The following is a 22,549-nucleotide window of genomic DNA, read 5'->3' as shown; positions in this document are numbered from 1 at the left end:
AGAAATTAGTTCGCCTGTCTGTGCTAATGGGGAAATATGGCGACAGAGTCAGGAAACAATGCACTTTCACGCTTTTCTAACCTTGGAGTCGCGCATCTTCGGACTGCGTGGGTGTGGCCAAACAATATAAGTGTATATAAGTTCGACAATAACGAATGGCCAACAATAGAAGCGATCCTCGTATCTATCTGCTCGTTTCACCATGGCTCTTACGTTGGTACGTTGTGACAGTACTGCCAGTTACAGCTGTCTTCACTGTATTATCAGAAGAATTTACACTTTACGAAAAGTTTATTTTATTTTAATGTTAATCTTTGTTTTCCAGTCGATCGTTCTGGCATGCGCCGGAGTCGTTCTGGGCTCCGTCCATCCCGCAACATATGGCCATCACCCACAGCCCGCTTACGGTCATCATGCGCCTGCTTACGGTCATCGTGCGCCTGCTTACGGCCACCAGCATTCGTACGACCATGGTTACTGCGGACCCAACGGTTGCCCCCGCATGCGTTGACAACTCTACTCTCTCCTACTGCTTGGAAGACGCTGAATATCCCGAGTACGAGATCAAGACTGCCATCACTGCCGATCACATTTTCGCCAAGAAGTACGCTGATGTCGCCGACCAGTCTGCTGATGACCTGGTAGACATGCTTACCAAGGACCAGGAGGAGGCCTTCGACTACTCTTACTACACTGGAGCCTCCACTGGGGACTCTCCCTACGATGCCACCCACTGGGCTGGTCCTGAGGGTTACATCTGTCCCTCCGAAGTGGTGTATGCTATGCCAAAACGTGCCCAGAACGTGGACGGAAAGTGGCGCGTCATTGTCAACAACGTTCACTACTACAGCCAGACTGCCCGTCTCGAGACTTGTCTATTCCCAGAGGCTGCTTGCCGCGCCCTTGCTCCTTGCTACCAGAGCCACTGCACCCAGAAGTCAGTGTACCAGCGACTCCTTTCCTACGACCCATGTGACCCCTACAAGGGCCTCTTCATTGACATTTACAAGATGCCATCTGCCTGCTCCTGCCACCTTCCCGCCTAACACGCAATCACAACACACCATCTAACATTCCAGGGCCACCAAGAAATAATCAACAATCTCTGTTAGCCCTTCAAGCGGAGAACACCCCATGTGCCAGGATAACTGCTTTTTTCACGTACCGCCGCTAGTCATGCCAGGAACAGCCGGTATGCTCTCGCCGATACTCCACTCCCCTCTTCAGTCATGTAAAAGATAGAATTGTTACGTCTACTGTAGTATTTTTTATAAACTGATAATTGTTCAACATCTACATTTTCATACTCCTTGAAGCATGTTATTCATTGATCGAGTTAATTGTGTCAGATAAATAAACAAGAAATAATTATAGTTCTATTTGGATTGATAATGTTAAGTATAATGATTATGATAACAGTAATAGTAAAAATGATGATATGAATAGCAAAAACATTGATAATTAGGATAATTATTATGATAAGAATTAGAAGACACAAAAAAATAAAAAAATTACAATTTAAGTAGAATTTAATGTGTCTGGTTACGTTCGGGCTTAGCTGAGAATATGGATTTTCTTCACAGGGAAAAATTCGTCTGCAGTGAATATGTGTAAGTTACTAGGCCTACGGCACGCTGCCGCCACCTGATTAGTAGGTTCGGGAACCGTGTGTGTTGTGTATGTGGGTGTGAATATTTTGTAAAAGAAGAGGGAAAGAAAATACTGTGTGTGCTGGATGTTTGATGTGTAAGTGTGGTAAGCTCTTAATTTTCTGGATGGGACCGAGTGGAAACTCTTTGAGGATACGATGCTTATTCAGGGGCAAGTTGAACTCACAGGTATTTTCAGTCATGGAAATACATTTATCACCAATTTATCATAACGAAGGTGATGCACATGAAAAACAAGCATCAGGTAAATTTAGGATAACCATACAAATATATTTGTACCCTACTCTATAACTGTTTTGACTGTCAGCACAGAATCATGTAGGTCCCTAAGTTAATATCCGACCCAAACCAATCTAACCGGCATAGAAATGAAAAATTAATAAGAATGAGACAGACCACTAAAGCTGGCTGTACACCCGCAAAGCCAGGCAAGAATCGACCAAATCAACGCTTTTGGCAAAATAGTAAAAAAACAAAAAAACGAGAAGTGAGAAAACTAGGTGATAACTTAGTTGTACAGATTCCTTCCAGGTGACTTGTTCCTTACGAAATCAATACCAACACTCAAGCATTGCTTTCCTATGTGACTTGGTCTGTGCTTGCAGGTACTTAGTGGTCCTTTTGAGCTCTCTAGCTCTTTGATGGAAACACTAAGTACTGCTGTGGGACTACCAAAAAAGTGATCCCTAAATATAATAATGCAGCGAAGCGAAGTCCACGAAAGAGCACCAATATAATTCCTATTCAGAACAGGTCCAAAGTTCTAGAAAGAAGTCCTTACCGAAGTGATTTTTTCTTCCCAAAACCATTGGTACTTATTTCTCGAAAGAGGCCCCCAGACCAAGCCCCAGGTATGGCCCGAAAAAGGAAATAAGCAAATTAGTACCCTAAAGACCAATCCAATAGTTGGACCAGCGGTAGTATCCAAACAACCATAAAAAACTATGTGACCACTATCACCAGCTTCAAAGGTTATCATGACACTTTGTAACCGTTTCCGAAGAGAATGAATAATAAAGAAAGGAAAATATAGACAATAATAATAATAATAATAATAATAATAATAATAAAAACGATACTACACAGATTTAACATTTAAATTCATTAACAAACCAACAACCAACAGTGTGTCTCTTGCTCATTTATCTACCATTTCATATGCCAAAGGTTGACTTGAGCGCCGAATATCACTTTCTATGGAGGCAAGACAGTTAAAAATAGTTTCTGGCGTGTATTAACGTACATATCAACCTTGGAAATACATTTGTGCATGGAAGGAAAATTAACACTTATGCATAAAACTTATTAAATGTGATCATATTTTAAAAATTATAAGCAGTTTCATAGTTAGTTCTTACGTGATGGGGTACTGAAATACAGCGAATACTTTTAGGAATATACGAATTTGCTCTCTATGTATAGGACGCCGATCATCACGGTTGCTATGGTTCGAAGACACCGACAGTTAAGAGTACAAGGGTGCTTTTACGATACCAGGTGTGTTCATAGTATGTTTTGATTTAAATTTACAATATTGATAAAAGGTTTTCTCCTAGGTCACCAGATAATTTGATATTTATATTCATCATTAATACTATTACGAAGAATATTTTTTTCAGGGAAAATTATTATTTCGGAAAATGTTTGAATACTTATGTGAAGTTTTCAGAATATTAGCCAATGTCATTCTTTATACAAGAATAAAGTATGAGAACATCAGTTGACTTTATAGAAAAATGGAAGCGTGTAGTCAATATCAGCCATAAGTATAAGTCCGATATGCAAAGCTGAGCCTCGCCCGGGTTATGCCCATGATGGGAGCCCAGCCTGTATCGGCTAATGCCGACTCGCTAACGTGTGTCAGCTGGTGCTGACTCGACTGAGCTTAGTCCTTACCCGCCGTGGCGCCCAGCCACAGCAGTAACCCCCAGGAGCCAATTGTAACTTTTCGCGCCTGGTTGGGGCGCGAACCGCCGACCCTCACATAAGAAGCCGATACGTAAACACTGTATTATTTGAGCCATTTTAGGTACACTATTTTAAAAGCTGTTACTGCTGACTTGATAGGAGAACTGGAGTTCGCCGAAAACAATATGATAAGCTCCTAAACTTTATTAAGGGCCCGTTTATTTTGTATGCCGCTGATATCGGTATGTGGAGAATTCCGTATTCATTCCCTGTATAGCGTAAATGCTTATGGGCAAAACAGAACATATGCAGTAAACCGGTTTATAACTTAAAAAGACACAAATACACACACACTTACACCTGCTCTTCCACACACGCACAAGCACACACACACGCTTCAATAATAAAGATAAAAACAATGATAAGGAATATGATAGATATACATATATATTCATATATATGTATATATACTTACATCTATATATATAAATTATATGTTTATATATGCATATACATATATGTATATATACATATATATGTACATATACATAAACATAAATATATATGCATATACATGTAAATATGTAGATATGTTTATACATTATAGATTTATATATATGTATATATATTATATATTCGTATATGTATATATATATGATAGATAAACCGCATAAACACAAACGCACACACATACACATACACATGAATATGTGTTTATATCGTATAAATATATATGTGCGTGTACTTTATATATATATATATATATATATATATATATATATATATATATATATATACTATATACATACATATATACTGTATGCATATATATATATATATATATATATATATATATATATATATATACTGTATACATACATATATACTGTATAAATACATATATTTATATACATGGAACTATGTATATATATATATATATATATATATATATATATATATATATATATATATATATATATATATATATGTGTGTGTGTGTGTGTGTGTGTGTGTGTGTGTGTGTGTGTGTGTGTGTGTGTGTGAGTGTGTCTGTTGTGTGTGCGTGTGTACATATATGCATATGTATGCATATAATGGTGTATACTGTATATAAACATATACAAATACATTTATATATAAACACATGTGTCTGCTGAACCAATATCATTGCGACAGAAGTAGAAAAAGGTATGGATTGGAACAAAAAACTTTAAAATGCAAAAGATGTATTTGACAAATTTGTGTGTGAGTGCTTTCCTTATACTCACACTCACATATAAATAGATAGATAATTAGATAAGAAATAATGATGTTTATTACCAAACACATAGGACAGAGCACGGAGAACGTCTTAGTCTCTCTGCGACAGGGCGAGCTGGCCCAAGGATACCTTTCACTATAATTATTTGCTTACATAAATTTTACCGTTTCTTATTGTTCTTACTCCACATTATTTTTTTCGTGAGTGTTTTGCTAAGACATGGATAATACATGTAGTGTAAAACAAACTGCAATCACGGGGTATATTTAAATGATCTGTGATTCAAAATGAAATAACTTTCACCGTTATGTTATGTGGGGGGAGTAGTGGGAGGGAGGAGGGATACTGCTCCCTATATAAAGACGCCCATCATCACGGTCGTTACAGTTCGAAGGCACCGAGAGCTGAGAGTGCAACCATGGCTTTACGATACTTGGTGAGTTTATAGTATGTTATGATCTAAATTTATAGATACATGCATACCTATATATGCGCATATACAAGTGTAGATATGGAGAAAAACCATGTATATAATGGATACAAGTTTCATCAATTAGCCCATATCTTACAATATTCTATGTTGCAGGTTTCGTTGTCTTTGGCGGTCGCAGTTCTAGCCGACCAGACCTCACACGTCAGCATCAGTCTCGGTGGTGCTCCTGCTGTCAGCCATCACAGTTCCTCTCACCACGCACGCACTTCATACCACCATCAGCCTACATACAACACTCAGCCCTCCTACCACCCTGTTCCCACTTATCACCCACAACTTTCCTATGAACATGAACACGAGCCTGCTGTGCCAGAATGTGCTGCCAACACAACCAAACCATGGTGTCTCCAAGACGACCATTATCCCACCTACGAGATCAAACACGCAGTCGAGTATCACTATGAGAAGCTCCTCTCCCTCTATGCTGACGTAGCCGACCTCAACACCGAGCTGTCTGTGGACCGACCAAACACTCTGGATGAGGAAACTTACTTGTGCCCATCAGAAACCGCTTACGTCAGGCCCCTTCGTGCTCAGAACACCGAGGGAAAATGGCGTGTCGTTGTAAACAATATCGATGCCCATTATCAGACTTTCACTCAGACTACACGCATCGAAGAATGTCTCACTTCCGCCGATGCATGCCCACTGGTGCCTGACTGCTACGATTCCAAGTGTCTGCAGAAATCCATCTACCATCGCTTCCTTGTCTACAACCGATATGATCAATACCTCCCGTTCGCCATCGAGACATTCAAGCTTCCCGCCAGCTGTGCTTGTCTCTTAGGTGCCTACACCATCGATCATTAATCACCAAACATCTGATCTCAAGTCACATTGGGGGGGGGGGGGGGTAACCATCTTGCTGTGGTCGATATAAATGATAAATTATTTCAGATGACATCAAAATCCCAGCTCTTCTGAAACATGCAAATAAATATTTTACATATTTTAGATTTCAATTTCCTTTCCATAATATCTTTGAATTCATGACGTGCGTAATACATAATGTTTGTTTAGTTTGGAATATGATACTGCAATAGTTTAGTTAGGATTCATTAAGAAATCTCTTGTATTTGTTTACACATCTTTATTATAACAATCTACAAACAGCTGAATTATGCATATATATGTATATATGTACTGTGTGCATAGATATGTGTATATATATATATATATATATATATATATATATATATATGTGTGTGTGTGTGTGTGTGTGTGTGTACGAAAATAAGCATATATATATGTATGTAAATATAAATTCCGTACATAAATATGCATATATATGCATATATATATATATATATATATATATATATATATATATATATATGTAGGTTCATCTATGTATATATATATATATATATATATATATATATATATATATATATGTATGTATACGCATGTGCATATATGTATTTATGTATATATATAGCTATTATTATTATATATATATATATATATATATATATATATATATATATATATATATATATATATGTATGTATTCCCGCGCGTGTGTGTATATATACATATATGCTATGGTACACGCCCTCACCACCGTTTTCATCTCACTTTCCGGTCCGTTTACTTATCTCTCCAATACGCAGGCCTTTATGGACCTCAGTATCTCCTACAAAATTATCGTGGTCAGTGTTCATCCCGAATTTCTTGGTCACTAAAACGACGAGTTACGACATGGTACTGTTGGAGGGGATTGGAGGCATGTGGTAAGCACACTCGACCATGACCCTCCCAAGCAGCCAGACCCAAAACTAATCGCTCTGTCATTAAAGCTCGTAGCCTGCCCAGGTTTCATGCTCATTTCTCTCAGGTAGATTCTCCGACTTCAGAGTATACACACCTTCCGCCGTTTAAAATGGGACCTTGATCAAAGTACATATATATATATATATATATATATATATATATATATATATATATAAATATGTGTGTGTGTCATTATACGTACGGATATATGTATCTGTATGTGTCATGTGTCGGCGTTTGTCTTACATATACTACATATGTGTTGGTACATATATTTATATATTACAACAAATGCATATGAATATATTTATACTTTACACAGATACTTATATATAAATATACGTACATAATTACATGCATCAATTCATAGATCCATAGATTGATTAATAGTATACATTAATGGATATCTATATCACAGATATATAGATAAAGAAATAGTATTTGATATATATATACATACATACATAATGTTTATCTATATGTGTGCGTATGTGCGTGTGTGTTCACAAGCAAACACACACGCACACACATACACACAGATATATGTATATATATATATATATATATATATATTCCTATATGAATATATATACATGTATATATACAGGCCCCTCAATTTGGTGAGGGTAGGGGGCAGGAGGGGTAGCTGCCCATCTAAGAATATTTTCCCTCCTCAAGGTCTAGCTTCCCCCGTCTCCCTCGAAGGACCACAATTATACATTGATTTTGATAAATTACACCTGTAAAAGTCTGATAATAGCATACAAGTGCCATATATATGTTCACCAAGTATGTAAAATTTCATATTTGTAACCATACAAACATCCACAACCACAACTGTTTACACACACGTATGTGTATGTGTATGTATGTGCATATACATATACTTCTCTCTTTCCAGAATAGAGGAGTGGGAGAAGTGTAGAAATTAGTTCGCGTGTCTGTTCTGTCGGGGAAATAATGGCGACAGAGTCAGTAAACGATGCACTTTCACGCTTTTCTAACCTTGGAGTCGCGCATCTTCGTACTGCGTGGGCGTGGCCAAACAATACCTGGAGTATATAGGCTCGATAATCCGAAGGCACCGAGAACAAAGAGTGCAGGAATGGCTTTACGATACTTGGTGAGTTTATATTATGTTTTAAGATGCAGTTACAGGTACATGCATATATATGCCTACATGCACACATGAGTATTGGTGTGGGTATGTTGTTAAGTGAGCTGACGAAATACCATGTATATAATGGATACAAGTTTCATCAAAATGCAAAAATCTTACCATGTTTTATGTTGCAGGTTTTGCTGTCTTTGGCGGTCGCAGTTCTGGCCGACCAGACCTCGCACGTCAGCATCAGTCTCGGCGGTGCTCCTGCTGTCAGCCATCACAGTTCCTCTCACCACGCACGCCCTTCATACCACCATCAACCTACCTACCACACACAGCCTTCCTATCATCCACAACCTTCCTACCACCCTGCTCCCGCTTATCACCCACAGCCTTCCTATGAACATGAACATGAGCCTGCTGTGCCAGAATGTGCTGCCAACACAACCAAATCATGGTGCCTCCAAGATGACCATTATCCCACCTACGAGATCAAACACGCAGCTGAGTATCACTATGAGAAGCTCCTCTCCCTCTATGCTGACGTAGCCGACCTCAACACCGAACTGTCTGTGGACCGACCAAACACCCTGGATGAGGAAACTTACTTGTGCCCATCAGAGGCCGCTTACGTCAAGCCCCTTCGTGCTCAGAACACCGAGGGAAAATGGCGTGCCGTTATAAACAATATCGATGCCCATTATCAGACTTTCACTCAGACTACACGCATCGAAGAGTGTCTCACTTCCGCCGATGCATGCCCTCTGGTGCCTGACTGCTACGAGGCCAAGTGTCTGCAGAAATCCATCTACCACCGCTTCCTTGTCTACGACCCCTATGATCAGTACTCCCCCTTCGCCATCGAGACATTCAAGCTTCCCGCCAGCTGTGCTTGTCTCTTAGGTGCCTACACCCTCGATTATTAATCACTATACACTTGATCTCAAGCCAGAAATGTTTGATTTCAAATGGCATCAAAAACCCCTTTGTTGTGAAACATGATAATAAATATTTTACGTATTTTACATTTATATCTCCCTTCCAATATGCATATTATGAGATACGTAATATTTCCTTTTTTATTTCGTTTGACAACGTTTTGATTTCGAAGGATTTTGCAATAGAGGTTTGGGATTCATTTAAAGTTTTCTCTTATTTCTTTTCAAATATCTTTTTAAACTGATGTTCTCCAGGCAACAGTTGAATTAAGTATATAAGGAGTAAGCTGAAAAAAAAGACTCCATATTCATTCTCATCAATCATAAGATTGCAATGGAAAACATTCTCATATATATGTGTAATGTGTACAGCTATATATGCATTTATATATATATATATATATATATATATATATATATATATACATGTATATATATATATACATACATATATATATATATATATATATATATATATATATATATATTGCGTACATAAATAATCATATATACATGTGCGTTTATGTAAATATAACTATTTACATTTATATTTATATATATTTTATACACGTCAACGTTTTGGTCACTGTGTCTTTTAACGAACGCAGTCTTTTTATCAGTCAGCTTCTTGGTCGCCAGAGCTTTGGTTCACGCCCTCACCATCTTGCAGAATACTGTGAACACTCGCTGATTCAAAGGGTTTAGGGCTTTGTACCTTACTTTGCCTGTCGTCTTCAGAATATTGCAGTTATTCTAATGAGCACCTTGGGCATGGGGTAATCGCCGCCTGGCCTGTGGCGGTTCCATTCCCCTTGGCCTTGAACTTGGCGATGAGGCGGATGACGTTTTCTTTATTCACTCTGGTCCGTTTAATAATTTCTCCAATAAGCAGACCCACTTTATGGCACTCAATAGCTCCTACAAAGTTACCGTGGAAAGTGTTCATCCTGAATTTCTTGGTCACTAAAGGGACAAGTTACATGATACTGCAGGTAGGGGGTTGGGTGTATGTGGTAAGCACTAGCGACCATGAGATTCCCAGGCAGCCAGACCCAAAATTAATCGCTCTGTCATTCACGCTCGTAGTCTCCCATGGTTCCCAGCTCATTTCTCTCAGGTATATTATTGGATTTCAGAGTATACACACCTTCCGCCGCTTAAAATGGGACCTACCCATACCTACTTGATCAAAGTATATATAAGTAAATGTATATGTGTCTACGCGTGTCTGTTCACATACATATGTATCTGTATGTGACGTGTGTCGGCGTTTGTCTTACATATACTGTATATGTGTGTTGATATATATATATGATATACGTACATAAATACATTCATAGATCCATAAACTGATAGATAATATACATAAATGAAAATCCATATCATTGTATAGATTTATATGGATATATTATCGATAGATATATAAAGAAATAGTATTTAATGGGATATACATATATATATATATATATATATATATATATATATATATATATATATATACTCTTTACTGTTAACACTGCATATATATATATATATATATATATATATATATATATATATATATATATATATATATGTGTGTGTGTGTGTGTGTATTCACGCGGACAAGCAAACACACGCACATATATGTGTATATATATGTATATATATTTGTATATATAAATGTACATGGTATGGATCATTATACAGTTCATTATACATATGTGTGAATATATTTGCGCCTCTGTGTATATATATATATATATCTTACTATAATATATATATATATATATATATATATATATATATATATACACATATACATGTATATATACAGAGGCGTCAATTGGGTGGGGTGTGTGGAGTGGAGGGGCACATTCCGACCCACGACCTTATTTGCCCCCTCAAGGTCTAGTTTGCCCCCCCCCCCCCTTCTGAAGGACCACAATCTAAATTTTAATAAATTGCACATTTATGAGTCTCGTTATATCATAAAAATGCCTTCAGAATAAATATTTTTTATATTTTTTGTTCATTTCGCTCGTTAACGCTCCATTGCCACACACACCCCATTGTACATATATATTCATGTAATGTATACATATATATGTGCATCTAGTATGTAAAAACGCATATATGTATCCATACAAACATCCACACCCACACCTGTCTACACACACGTCTGTAAATATAAGTATATATATATATATATATATATATATATATATATGTGTGTGTGTGTGTGTGTGTGTGTGTGTGTGTGTGTGTGTGTGTGTGTGTGTTTGTGGCTTTCAGAGTGTGATTCTTTGTCTTCTCTCCTTCCAGGATAGAGGAAGAGAGGGAGGTTAGAAATTAGTTAGCTTGCCTGTGCTAATGGGAAAATAATAGCGACTCTGAATCAGGAAACAATGCACTTTCTCGCTTTTCTTACCTTGGAGTCGCGCATCTTCCTACTGCGTGGGCGTGGCTAAATAATACTTGGAGTATATAAGCTCCATGATAACGGAAGGCCAACAGTAGAAGCGATTCTCGTATCTATCTGCTCATTTCACCATGGCTCTTACGTTGGTAGGTTCTTACAATACTGCCAGTTAAAGTTGTCTTCACTGTATTATCGGAAGAATTTACATTTTACGAAAAGTTTATTTTTAATTTTAATGTTAATCTTTGCTTTCCAGTCGGTCGTTCTGGCATGCGCCGGACTCGTTCTGGGCTCCGTCCATCCTCCAGCTTATGGCCACCACCCACAACCCGCTTACGGTCATCATGCGCCTGCTTACGGTCATCAGGCGACTGCTTACGGACACCAGCCTTCTTACGACCATGGTTACTGTGACCCAACGGTTGCCCCCGCATGCGCCGACAACTCCACTCTCTCCTACTGCTTGGAAGACGCTGAGTATCCCGAGTACGAGATCAAGACTGCCATCACTGCCGATCATCTGTTCGCCAAGAAGTACGCTGACGTCGCCGAACAATCTGCTGATGACCTGGTAGACATGATTACTAAGGACCAGGAGGAGGCCTTCGACTACTCTTACTACACTGGAGCCTCCACTGGAGACTCTCCCTATGATGCCACCCACTGGGCTGGTCCTGAGGGTTACATCTGTCCCTCCGAAGTGGTGTATGCCATGCCTAAGCGTGCCCAGAATGTGGAAGGCAAGTGGCGCATCATTGTCAACGACGTTCACTACTACAGCCAGACTACCCGCCTCGAAACTTGTCTATTCCCAGAGGCTGCTTGCCGCGCCCTTGCTCCTTGCTACCAGAGCCACTGCACACAGAAGTCAGTGTACCACCGACTCCTCTCCTATGATCCATGTGATCCCTACAAGGGCCTCTTCATCGACATCTACAAGATGCCATCTGCCTGCTCCTGCCATCTTCCCGCCTAACACTCCACCACAATACTCCTCAACGAGTCGTCTCTTCACACACCATCTAACACTCCATGGCCACCAAAAAATAATCGACAATCTCTGTTAGCCCTTCAAGCGGAGAACACCCCATGCGCCAGGAGAACTATTTTCTTCACGTACCGCCACTAGTCATGCCAGGAACAGCCGGTATGCTCTCGCCGATCTCCACTCCCCTCTTCAGTCATGTAAAAGAAAGAAGTGTTACGTCCATTGTAATATTTTTTTTTATAAACTGATAATTGTTCAACATCTACATTTTCATACTCCTTGACGCATGATATTTATTAATCATGTTATATCATTATAAAAGTAAACAAGAAATAATTATGGCACTAATTGGATTAATGATGATAATTATAATGATTTTGATAACAGTAATGATAAGAAAAGCAAAATGATTGATAATTATAATAATTGTTATAGGAATAAGAATTAGAAGACACAGGAAATAAGATAAAATTTACAATAATAATTGTAGCGGGGCGTACACCGTGTATGGTTGAGTTCGGGCTCAGGTGAAAATATGAATTTTCTTCTCAGGGAAAGATTTGTCTGCAGTGAATATATATAAGGTTACAGGCCTACGGCACGCTGCCGCCACCTGATTAGTAGGTGCGGGAAACATATGTGTTATCTGTGTGGGCCTGAATGTTGTGAATGAAGGGGGAAATAAATTACAGTGTGTGCCGGATGTTGAATGTGTGTGAAAACGGAAATAACGTAGGCTAATCGTCTGCAAGGTAACCTTGGTAAGTTCTTAATTTTCTTGCTGGTACTGAGCGTAAACTCTTTGAGGGTACGATGTTTATTGAGGGGCAAGTTGCACTTACAAGGGATTTCTGCAGATGTTTTCAGCCATGGAAAGTAGATAAAATTACGTACATCACCTAATTATCACAGTGTGAGTGATGCACATGGAATACTAACACCAGATAAACTTAGGATACCCATAGAAATATATATACCCGTAAGATGGCGTCCCAACTCCATAAGTGTTTTGACTAAGGTATCAGTATAGAATTATGTAGGTCCCAAAGTTAATGGAGTTAATCTCAAACCAAAACCAGTCCAACCGGCATAGAAATGAGAGAGAGAAAAAAAAACAAATAGAATGAGACAGATCACGAAGACTGACTGAGCACCCACAAAGCCAGGTAGGAATCGACCGTCAATGCTTATGGTAATATAGAAAAAAATATCCAATGACTTTAATTTTGAGACTCTTTCTCCCAAGAGGGACGGATCCTCAAGCCGAGAAGTGATACCTTAGTTGTAAAATTAATGGCAACACTGGAGATACAGATCTTCAAGCAGTGTTCTACTCAGGTGACTTGGTCCTATCAAAATTAATAGCAACACTCGAGGTACGGATCGCCAAGCAGTGTTTTCCTATGTGACTTGGTCCTTCTGAGCTCTCTAGCCCTTTGATGGAATCACTAAGTACTGCTGTGGGACTTTACCAAAGAGAGTGCACCCTAAATATTTTAACGCAGCATGCCACACACAAGGTGTTTCACACACACAACCGTGCACGCACACAGACACACACACACACACACAAAAAAAGGCATCAATTCTTTCGCGAATCGAAGACCACAAGGGAGCACATATATAATTCCCACTGAGAACAAGACCAAAGTACAAGACAAAAGTCTTACCGAAGTGATTTTTTTTCCTTTTGGGTTCTTATTCCCCGAAAGAGACAGCCGGACCGCGCCCCCTGGTATAGCGCGAAAAAGGAAATTAGTACCCTAAAGACCATTCCTATAGTTAGACCAGGGAAAGTATCCAAACAACCATAAAAAACAACAACTATGGAACGACTATCACCAACTTCGAAGGTTATCACGACACTTTGTAGCCGTCCCCGAAGAGAAAGAATTATAAAGGAAAATAAAGGTAAGTATATGAAAAAAAAAAAAAAAATAATACACAGTTGTAAGGAAACTGTGACTACATATTTGCAATATTCGATTTTTAAAATAAATAAATCTTTACTTTCATCCTTCTGACTGACTGGCTCAGAGTAACGATCGATTTTTTTTCTTGTTTTTACACCAAGTCTCGCTATTTAGGGTAGCGTTGAAGTCACCAGGATAAAAATAAAGATTTATCTATTTTAAAAAATGAATATTGCAAATATGTAGTCCGATATACAACTGTGTTTTAAATAAGTATATATATATATATGCATATATATGTATATATGTATATATGTATATATGTTTATACATATGGACATATATTGTGAGGTATACTTCTAGCTCAAGGCCAGGTGTCATCGTACAGAGGAGCCCGAATCCAAATCTCCCGTGAGGCAGGAGAGGCATAGGGACTAGGTGAGAGTTAAAGTTATTGTCTCTTGACATGAGACAATAATATTCCTTTGAAAGATCTAACAGCTGCTATTATCCTTCTCTAGTGTCCTTCCACTGTAGAAATAGTAGCAATAGTAGTAGCAATAGCAGTAGTGATAACAGTAATGGTAGCACGAGCAATAGCAGTAGTAGTGGTTGCACGAGAGGTAGGTACAAATGCTTATGGTAGAAACAGTCAGGAATAAGGGTAAAAATAACGAACAAGAAAAGTAGAAATAAGATACCGATAGCTCAGTAAAAGTATTCAAAGTATGGTAAAGGTAGAGTAAAAGAATCAATAAAAAGATCAGTAAAAGTAGAGTAAAGAAGGGCAGTAGAAGTATGGTAAAAGTAGAGTAAAAAGGATCAGCGAAAGTACAGGTTAGAAAAGTAAATGTTCAGTAAAAATAACCGTAAATAAAAGGTAAGCACATGATACATATATACACTGTAAAAAAAACAAAAAACAAAACAAAAAAAAAAAAAATATAAAGAACTAGTATTTAAAATGAGCATCACTGGATTTAAGTTTTAAGTTATTTTAGCTTCATGTATGTAAAATATTATATCAATTGCCTTCAGTTAAGCTTAATACGTCCAGCATTTTCAAAACCTAGGCAAGTCAACAAGAGCCAGTACAACCTTTGGTGTAGATTCGCAGAGAGAGGGGGATGGTACACAATAACAAACAAATACACACAAGCACACACATATATACACATGAATATGTTTATAAATATATACTGTATACAAACATTTATAGATGTATATAGTATATACATATGTGTGTGTACTGTATACAAACATATATACTGTATACATACATATATTCATATACATTGAACTATGCCCTGCGACAGGGCTAGCTAGCCCAAGGATACCTTTCACTATAATTATTTGCTTACAGAAATGTTACCTTTTCTAATTGTTCTTAGTCCGCATTAATTTTTCGTGAGTGTTTTGCTAAGATATAGATATTGTATGTACTGTAAAATAAACTACAATCACAAGGTTACGTTTAAATGATTCTATGATTCGAAATGAAATTACTTTCACTGTTCGGTTATGCAGTGGGGGGAGTAGTGGGAGAGAGGAGGGGTACTGTTCCCTATATAAAGACGCCCATCAACACGGTCGCTACAGTTCGTAGGCCCCGAGAGCTGAGAGAGTAAGCATGGCTTTACGATACTTGGTGAGTTCATAGTGCGTTATGATTTAATTTATAGATTCATGCATACATATCTATGCGTATATATGAGTGTAGATATGGATGTGTTCATACGTGTACACACGAAATACCATGTATATAATGAATACCAGTTTCACCAATATGCACATATCTTATCTATCTCGCAGGTTTCGTTGTCTTTGGCGGTCGCAATTCTTGCCGACCAGACCTCACACGTCAGCATCAGTCTCGGCGGTGCTCCTGCTGTCAGCCATCACAGCTCCTCTCACCACGCACGCACTTCATACCACCATCAACCTACATACCACACACAGCCCTCATACCATCCACAAGCTTCCTACCACCCTGCTCCCGCTTATCACCCACAGCCTTCCTACGAGCATGAACATGAGCCTGCTGTGCCAGAATGTGCTGCCAATACAACCAAATCATGGTGCCTCCAAGACGACCATTATCCTACCTACGAGATCAAACACGCAGCCGAGCATCACTATGAGAAGCTCCTTTCCCTCTATGCTGACGTAGCTGACCTCAACACCGAACTGTCTGTGGACCGACCAAACACCCTGGATGAAGAAACTTACTTGTGCCCATCAGAGGCCGCTTACATCAGGCCCCTTCGTGCCCTGAACATCGAGGGAAAATGGCGTGTCGTTGTAAACGATATCGATGCCCATTATCAAACTCTCACTCAGACTACACGCATCGAAGAGTGTCTCACTTCCGCCGATGCATGTCCTCTTGTGCCTAACTGCTACGAGTCCAAGTGTCTGCAGAAGTCCATCTACCATCGCTTCCTTGTCTACAACCCATATGATCAATACCTCCCGTTCGCCATCGAGACATTCAAGCTTCCCGCCAGCTGTGCTTGTCTCTTAAGTGCCTACACCATCGATCATTAATCACCAAACACCTGATCTCAAGCCACATGGTGTGGGGGTGGGGGGGGGGGGGGGGTAACCTTATTATGAATTCAACAATATTTTAACTTCATTGCCGTCCTTGGAACAGAAGTTCAAGGCATAACGTCCATGGAAAGTCATCGAGTACGTGAAAGCAGTTCAGTTATATATGCAGAAATGATAACTGATTTCAAATGACATCAAAGTCCCCACTCTTGTGAAACATGAAAATAAATATTTTACATATTTTAGATTTCAATCTCCTTTCCATTATATCTTTGAATTCATGAGGTGCGTAATATTAAATATTAGTTTGACATAGGATATTGCAATATTTTATTAAGGATTCATTAAGAGATTTCTTGTATATGTTTACACATCTTTATTATATCAATCTACAAACCGCTGAATTATGCATATGAGTAAGCAGAAAAAAACTCGATCTTCATTCTCATCAGTCATATGATCGCGGTGGAAGATAGTCTCATATATATATATATATATATATATATATATATATATATATATGTGTGTGTGTGTGTGTGTGTGTGTGTGTGTGTGTGTGTCTGTGTGTGTGTGTGTGTGTGTATTGCGTGCATAGATATGCATATATATGTGTGTCTGTACATATATATGCATATGTGTGTGTGTACATAGATATGCATTTACATATGTATATATATATATATATATATATATATATGTACAGTATGCATATATATATATATATATATATATGTACAGTATGCATAGATATGTATATATGTGTGTATTTACGAAGATATGCATGTATATATACTTTGTACATCAATATGCATATATATGTATATATGCATGTGCATGTATGTGTATATATACTTGTATACGCATGTGCATATATGTATATATGTATATATATATATATATATAGCTATTTATATAGTTATATATATTTATATGTATATGTATATACCCCGCGTGTGTGCGTGTATATATACATATATGCTATAGTGCACGCGCTCACCACCTTGCAAAATAGTGTGAACACTCGCTGATTAAAAAGGTTTGGGGATTTGTTCCGTACATTCCCTGGCTGTCAGGGTTGGTTAACACTCCATCTACCGGCTTCAGACCATTACAGTCATCCTAATAGACACCTCAGACACGCTTCCGACGCTTACCCTGTGGCGGTTCCCTCCCCCTTGAACTTGTCCTTGAACTGATAAGGCGGCTGACGTTTTCATCACACTTTCCGGTCAGTTTACTAATCTCTCCAATACGCAGACCCACTTTATAGAACTCAATAGCTCCTACAAAATGATCGTGGTCAGTGTTCATCCCGAATTTCTTAGTCACTAAAACGACGAGTTACGACATGGTACTGTTGGAGGGGATAGGGTGCATGTGCTAAGCACACGCGAGCTTGAGCCTCCCAAGCAGCCAGATCCAAAACTGATCGCTCTGTCATTCAAGCTCGTAGTCTGCCAAGGTTTCCAGCTTATTTCTCTCAGGTAGATTCTCCGACTTCAGAGTATACACACCTTCCGCCATCTAAAATGGGACCTTGGTCAAAGTACATATATATAAATACGTGTGTGTGTGCGTCATTATACGTACGTATATATGTATCTGTATGTGTCATGTGTCGGCGTTTGTCTTACATATACTCTATGTGTTGTTACACATATGCATATGAATGTACATATACACTTTACAGAGATATCTATATAAATGTATACGTATATAATTACATATATACATTCATAGACCCATAAAATGATAAATAGTATATATCAAGGAAAATCCGTATCATTGTTTAAATATATATATATATGGATATATTACCGATAGACATATAGATACAGAAATAGTATTTAATGGAACATATATATATATATATATATATATATATATATTGTTTATAAATGTGTGTGAGCGTGTGTGTGTTCACGCGCACAAGGAAACACACACACGTACAGACATACAAACAGATATATATATATATATATATTATATATATATATATATATATATATATATATATATATATATATATATATATGTGTGTGTGTGTGTGTGTGTGTGTGTACATATGAATCTATATAGTACATAGGTTTATATAGTTGCAAGATATATATGTGTTTGTGGGAATATAATCTGCGTTTTTTGTGTCTATATTATTCTGTGTATACATTTTCATATATGTGTGTGTATGAATACATATATACATATATATAAATATATATATATATATATATATATATATATATATATATACATAGTGCACTTATATATATGCCTATATATATACTTGTATATGTACAAGAGCGTCCATACAAACATCTACACCCAAACACACGTATGTCTGTGTGTGTGTATATATATATGCCTATATATGGAAATATGTCTTTGTGCCCTTGTGAATGTGATTATGTATATCTAGTTATTCTTTCCAGAATAAAGGAGTGGGAGGAGTGTAGAAATTAGTGTGTCTGTTCTGTCGGGGAAATAATGGGGACTGAGTCAGGAAACGATGCACTTTCACGCTGTTATAACCTTGGAGTCGCGCATCTTCGTACTGCGTGGGCGTGGCCAAACAATACATAGACTATATAAGCTCGATAATTCGAAAGCACCGAGAAGAGTGCAGGAATGGCTTTGCGATACTTGGTAAGTTTGTATTCTGTTCTTAGATACATTTACAGATATATGCATATATATGAACACATACACATGAGTATTGGTGTGGGTGTGCTGTTAAGCGCTCTGACGAAACAGCATGTATATTATGGGTACAAGTTTCATCAATATGCACAAATCTTACCATGTTTTATGTTGCAGGTTTCGTTATGTTTGGCGGTCGCAGTTCTGGCCGACCAGACCTCACACGTCAGCATCAGTCTCGGTGGTGCTCCTGCTGTCAGCCATCACAGTTCCTCTCACCACGCACGTACTTCACACCACCATCAACCTACATACTACACACAGCCCTCATACCATCCACAACCTTCCTACCACCCTGCTCCCGCTTATCACCCACAACCTTCTTATGAGTATGAACACGAGCCTGCTGTGCCAGAATGTGCTGCCAATACAACCAAATCATGGTGCCTCAAAGACGACCACTATCCCACCTATGAGATCAAACACGCAGCCGAGCATCACTATGAGAAGCTTCTCTCCCTCTATGCTGACGTAGCCGAACTCAACACCGAGCTGTCTGTGGACCGACCAAACACCCTGGATGAGGAAACTTACTTGTGTCCATCAGAGACCGCTTACATCAGGCCCCTTCGTGCCCAGAACACCGAGGGAAAATGGCGTGTCGTTGTAAACAATATAGATGCCCATTACCAGACTCTTACTCAGACTACACGCATCGAAGAGTGTCTCACTTCCGCCGATGCATGTCCTCTGGTGCCTGAGTGCTACGAGTCCAAGTGTCTGCAAAAGATCATCTACCACCGCTTCCTTGTCTACAACCCCTATGATCAGTACTTCCCCTTCGCCATCGAAACATTCAAGCTTCCCGCGAGCTGTGCTTGTCTCTTAGGTGCCTATACCATCGATCATTAATCATCAAACACTTGATCTCAAGCCACACATCGATAGAAATGATAATTGATTTCAAATTACATCAAAATTCCCTCTTTTGTGAAACAGAAACATGAAAATAAATATTTTACGTATTTTAGATTTCAATCTCCTTTCCAATATGCATATCGAAAGATACGCAAAATTTATTTTTATTTCGTTTGATAACGATTTGATTTCGAAGGATTTTGCAATTGGGGTTTATTTTAAGTATATGAGGAGTAAGCAGAAACAAACCCCAATCATCAAATTGCGAAGTAAGACATTCTCATATATATGTATTGTATACATCTATATATATATATGCATATATATGTATATATTTTGTATACACCGATATGCATATGTATATATACATATTGTGAACATAGATATCCTTATATATATATATATATATATATATATATATATATATATATGTATATATATATATATATATATATGCATGTGCGTTTATGTAAATAAAAATATATGATATATACATATGCACATATGTAATTTTTATTTATATATACACGCACCCCGCGTTTGTGTGCATATATGCATATATATACATATATACACACATATACATATAAATACATACATATGTGTATGTGTTCATATAAATACAGGTCAACGTTTCGGTCACTGTTCTTTTAACAAACGCAGCCCTTTTATCAATCAGCCACTTGGGCGCCTGTGCTTTGGTTCACACCCTTAACGTCTTGCAGAATACTGTGAACACTCGCTGATTCAAAGGGTTTAGGGCTTTGTACCTTACTTTCCCTGGCTGTTGGTTAACACTCCAACTGCCGTCTTCAGAATATTGCAATTATTCTAATGGGCACCATGGGCATGGGGGTAATCGCTGCTTCACTGTGGTGGTTCCAATCCACTTGAAATTGGCCTTGAACTTGGCGATGAGACTTTTTCCTCATTTACTCCGGTCCGTTTAATTCCTCCAATACGCAGACCTACTTTATGACACTCAATAGTTCCTGCAAATTTATCGTGGAAAATGTTCATCCTGCATTTCTTGGTCATTAAAGGGAAGCATTACAACTTGATATTCCGGGAGGGGGTTGGATGCATGTGGTAAGCTCATGCGACTATGAGCTTCCCAGGCAGCCAGACCCAAAACTGATCGTTTCTTCATTTACGCTCATAGCCTGCCGCCCGCGGCTTAAAATGGGACCTGCCCACACGTACTTGACCAAAGTATATATATATATATATATATATATATATATATATATATATGTGTGTGTGTTTGTATGTGTGCATATATACTGTATAGGTGTTGGTAAATATATATATATATATATATATATATATATGCTAGCATATATGCATATGTATATATGTATATATATACTGTACACAGACTCTTATATAAGTGTATACGTACATAATTAAATACATTCATAGATCCACAGACTGATAGATAATGTAAATCAACAAAAAATCATGCCATTGCATAGATAAATATATAGACTATTTATATATACTCTTTACTGTATATACTGGATATATATGTAAGTGTGTCTGTGTTCACGCGGACAAGCAAACACACACACATATAAACACACATATAAATGAGAGATGGAATAATGCATTACCGCATTGATATAGGTGTATAACAATCCTCCCTGACCTGGCCTCGAACCTAGGTCACTCCGGCTATGAGACCGGAGGGCCAGTACTAAACCAACCATACCACACGACCCACTAAAAGGAGTGTGCAACTAGGAGCTAACTAGCTTCCTTAGACATTACCTATCTACTCATACATGAGTAATGATAGCGAGGTTTTACACACACTCCCCGTGGGCACTCGGTGGAAATTGATTTAGAAATTCGAAACCGAAGTCAGATACTGAGGTATATATATGAAAGATGGAATAATGCAATACCGCATTGATATAGGTGTATAACAATCCTCCCTGACCTGGCCTCGAACCTAGGTCACTCCGGCTATGAGACCGGAGGGCCAGTAC

General features: G+C 38.2%; 5 protein-coding genes and 1 pseudogene across 5 annotated transcripts; all 6 read left to right on the top strand.

Annotated features, from left to right (window-relative positions):
* Positions 1-202: 202 nt before the first annotated feature.
* On the top strand, positions 203-1,046 carry LOC125027825 (annotated as a pseudogene).
* Positions 1,047-5,237: 4,191 nt separating this feature from the next.
* On the top strand, positions 5,238-6,158 carry LOC125028344 (neurotrophin 1-like). Its single transcript, XM_047617827.1, has 2 exons — positions 5,238-5,275; positions 5,426-6,158. The coding sequence occupies exons 1-2, from the start codon at positions 5,258-5,260 to the stop codon at positions 6,140-6,142; spliced, it is 735 nt and encodes a 244-aa protein (XP_047473783.1). The 5' UTR covers positions 5,238-5,257; the 3' UTR covers positions 6,143-6,158.
* Positions 6,159-8,392: 2,234 nt separating this feature from the next.
* Positions 8,393-9,136, top strand: LOC125028340 (protein spaetzle-like). Its single transcript, XM_047617822.1, has one exon. It carries the CDS (start codon positions 8,393-8,395, stop codon positions 9,134-9,136), a length of 744 nt encoding a protein of 247 aa, XP_047473778.1.
* A 2,648-nt stretch (positions 9,137-11,784) lies between these two features.
* Positions 11,785-12,525, top strand: LOC125027824. The gene has a single exon (XM_047616955.1). It carries the CDS (start codon positions 11,785-11,787, stop codon positions 12,523-12,525), a length of 741 nt encoding a protein of 246 aa, XP_047472911.1.
* A 3,647-nt stretch (positions 12,526-16,172) lies between these two features.
* LOC125027822 (protein spaetzle-like) lies at positions 16,173-16,997 on the top strand. The gene has a single exon (XM_047616954.1). It carries the CDS (start codon positions 16,173-16,175, stop codon positions 16,995-16,997), a length of 825 nt encoding a protein of 274 aa, XP_047472910.1.
* Positions 16,998-19,808: 2,811 nt separating this feature from the next.
* LOC125028321 (protein spaetzle-like) lies at positions 19,809-20,552 on the top strand. The gene has a single exon (XM_047617797.1). It carries the CDS (start codon positions 19,809-19,811, stop codon positions 20,550-20,552), a length of 744 nt encoding a protein of 247 aa, XP_047473753.1.
* The last annotated feature ends 1,997 nt before the right edge of the window (positions 20,553-22,549 follow it).

Source organism: Penaeus chinensis, chromosome 8 (genome assembly GCF_019202785.1).
Source record: "Penaeus chinensis breed Huanghai No. 1 chromosome 8, ASM1920278v2, whole genome shotgun sequence".
Classification (NCBI taxonomy): Eukaryota; Metazoa; Arthropoda; class Malacostraca; order Decapoda; family Penaeidae; genus Penaeus; species Penaeus chinensis.
This window is presented reverse-complemented; position numbering and strand designations above follow the sequence as displayed.

Excerpts from the sequence above, each read along its gene's own strand:
- LOC125028340 (XM_047617822.1), top strand. The coding sequence starts at position 8,393 with ATGTTGCAGGTTTTGCTGTCTTTGGCGGTCGCAGTTCTGGCCGACCAG.
- LOC125028321 (XM_047617797.1), top strand. The coding sequence starts at position 19,809 with ATGTTGCAGGTTTCGTTATGTTTGGCGGTCGCAGTTCTGGCCGACCAG.
- LOC125027824 (XM_047616955.1), top strand. The coding sequence starts at position 11,785 with ATGTTAATCTTTGCTTTCCAGTCGGTCGTTCTGGCATGCGCCGGACTC.
- LOC125027822 (XM_047616954.1), top strand. The coding sequence starts at position 16,173 with ATGGATGTGTTCATACGTGTACACACGAAATACCATGTATATAATGAA.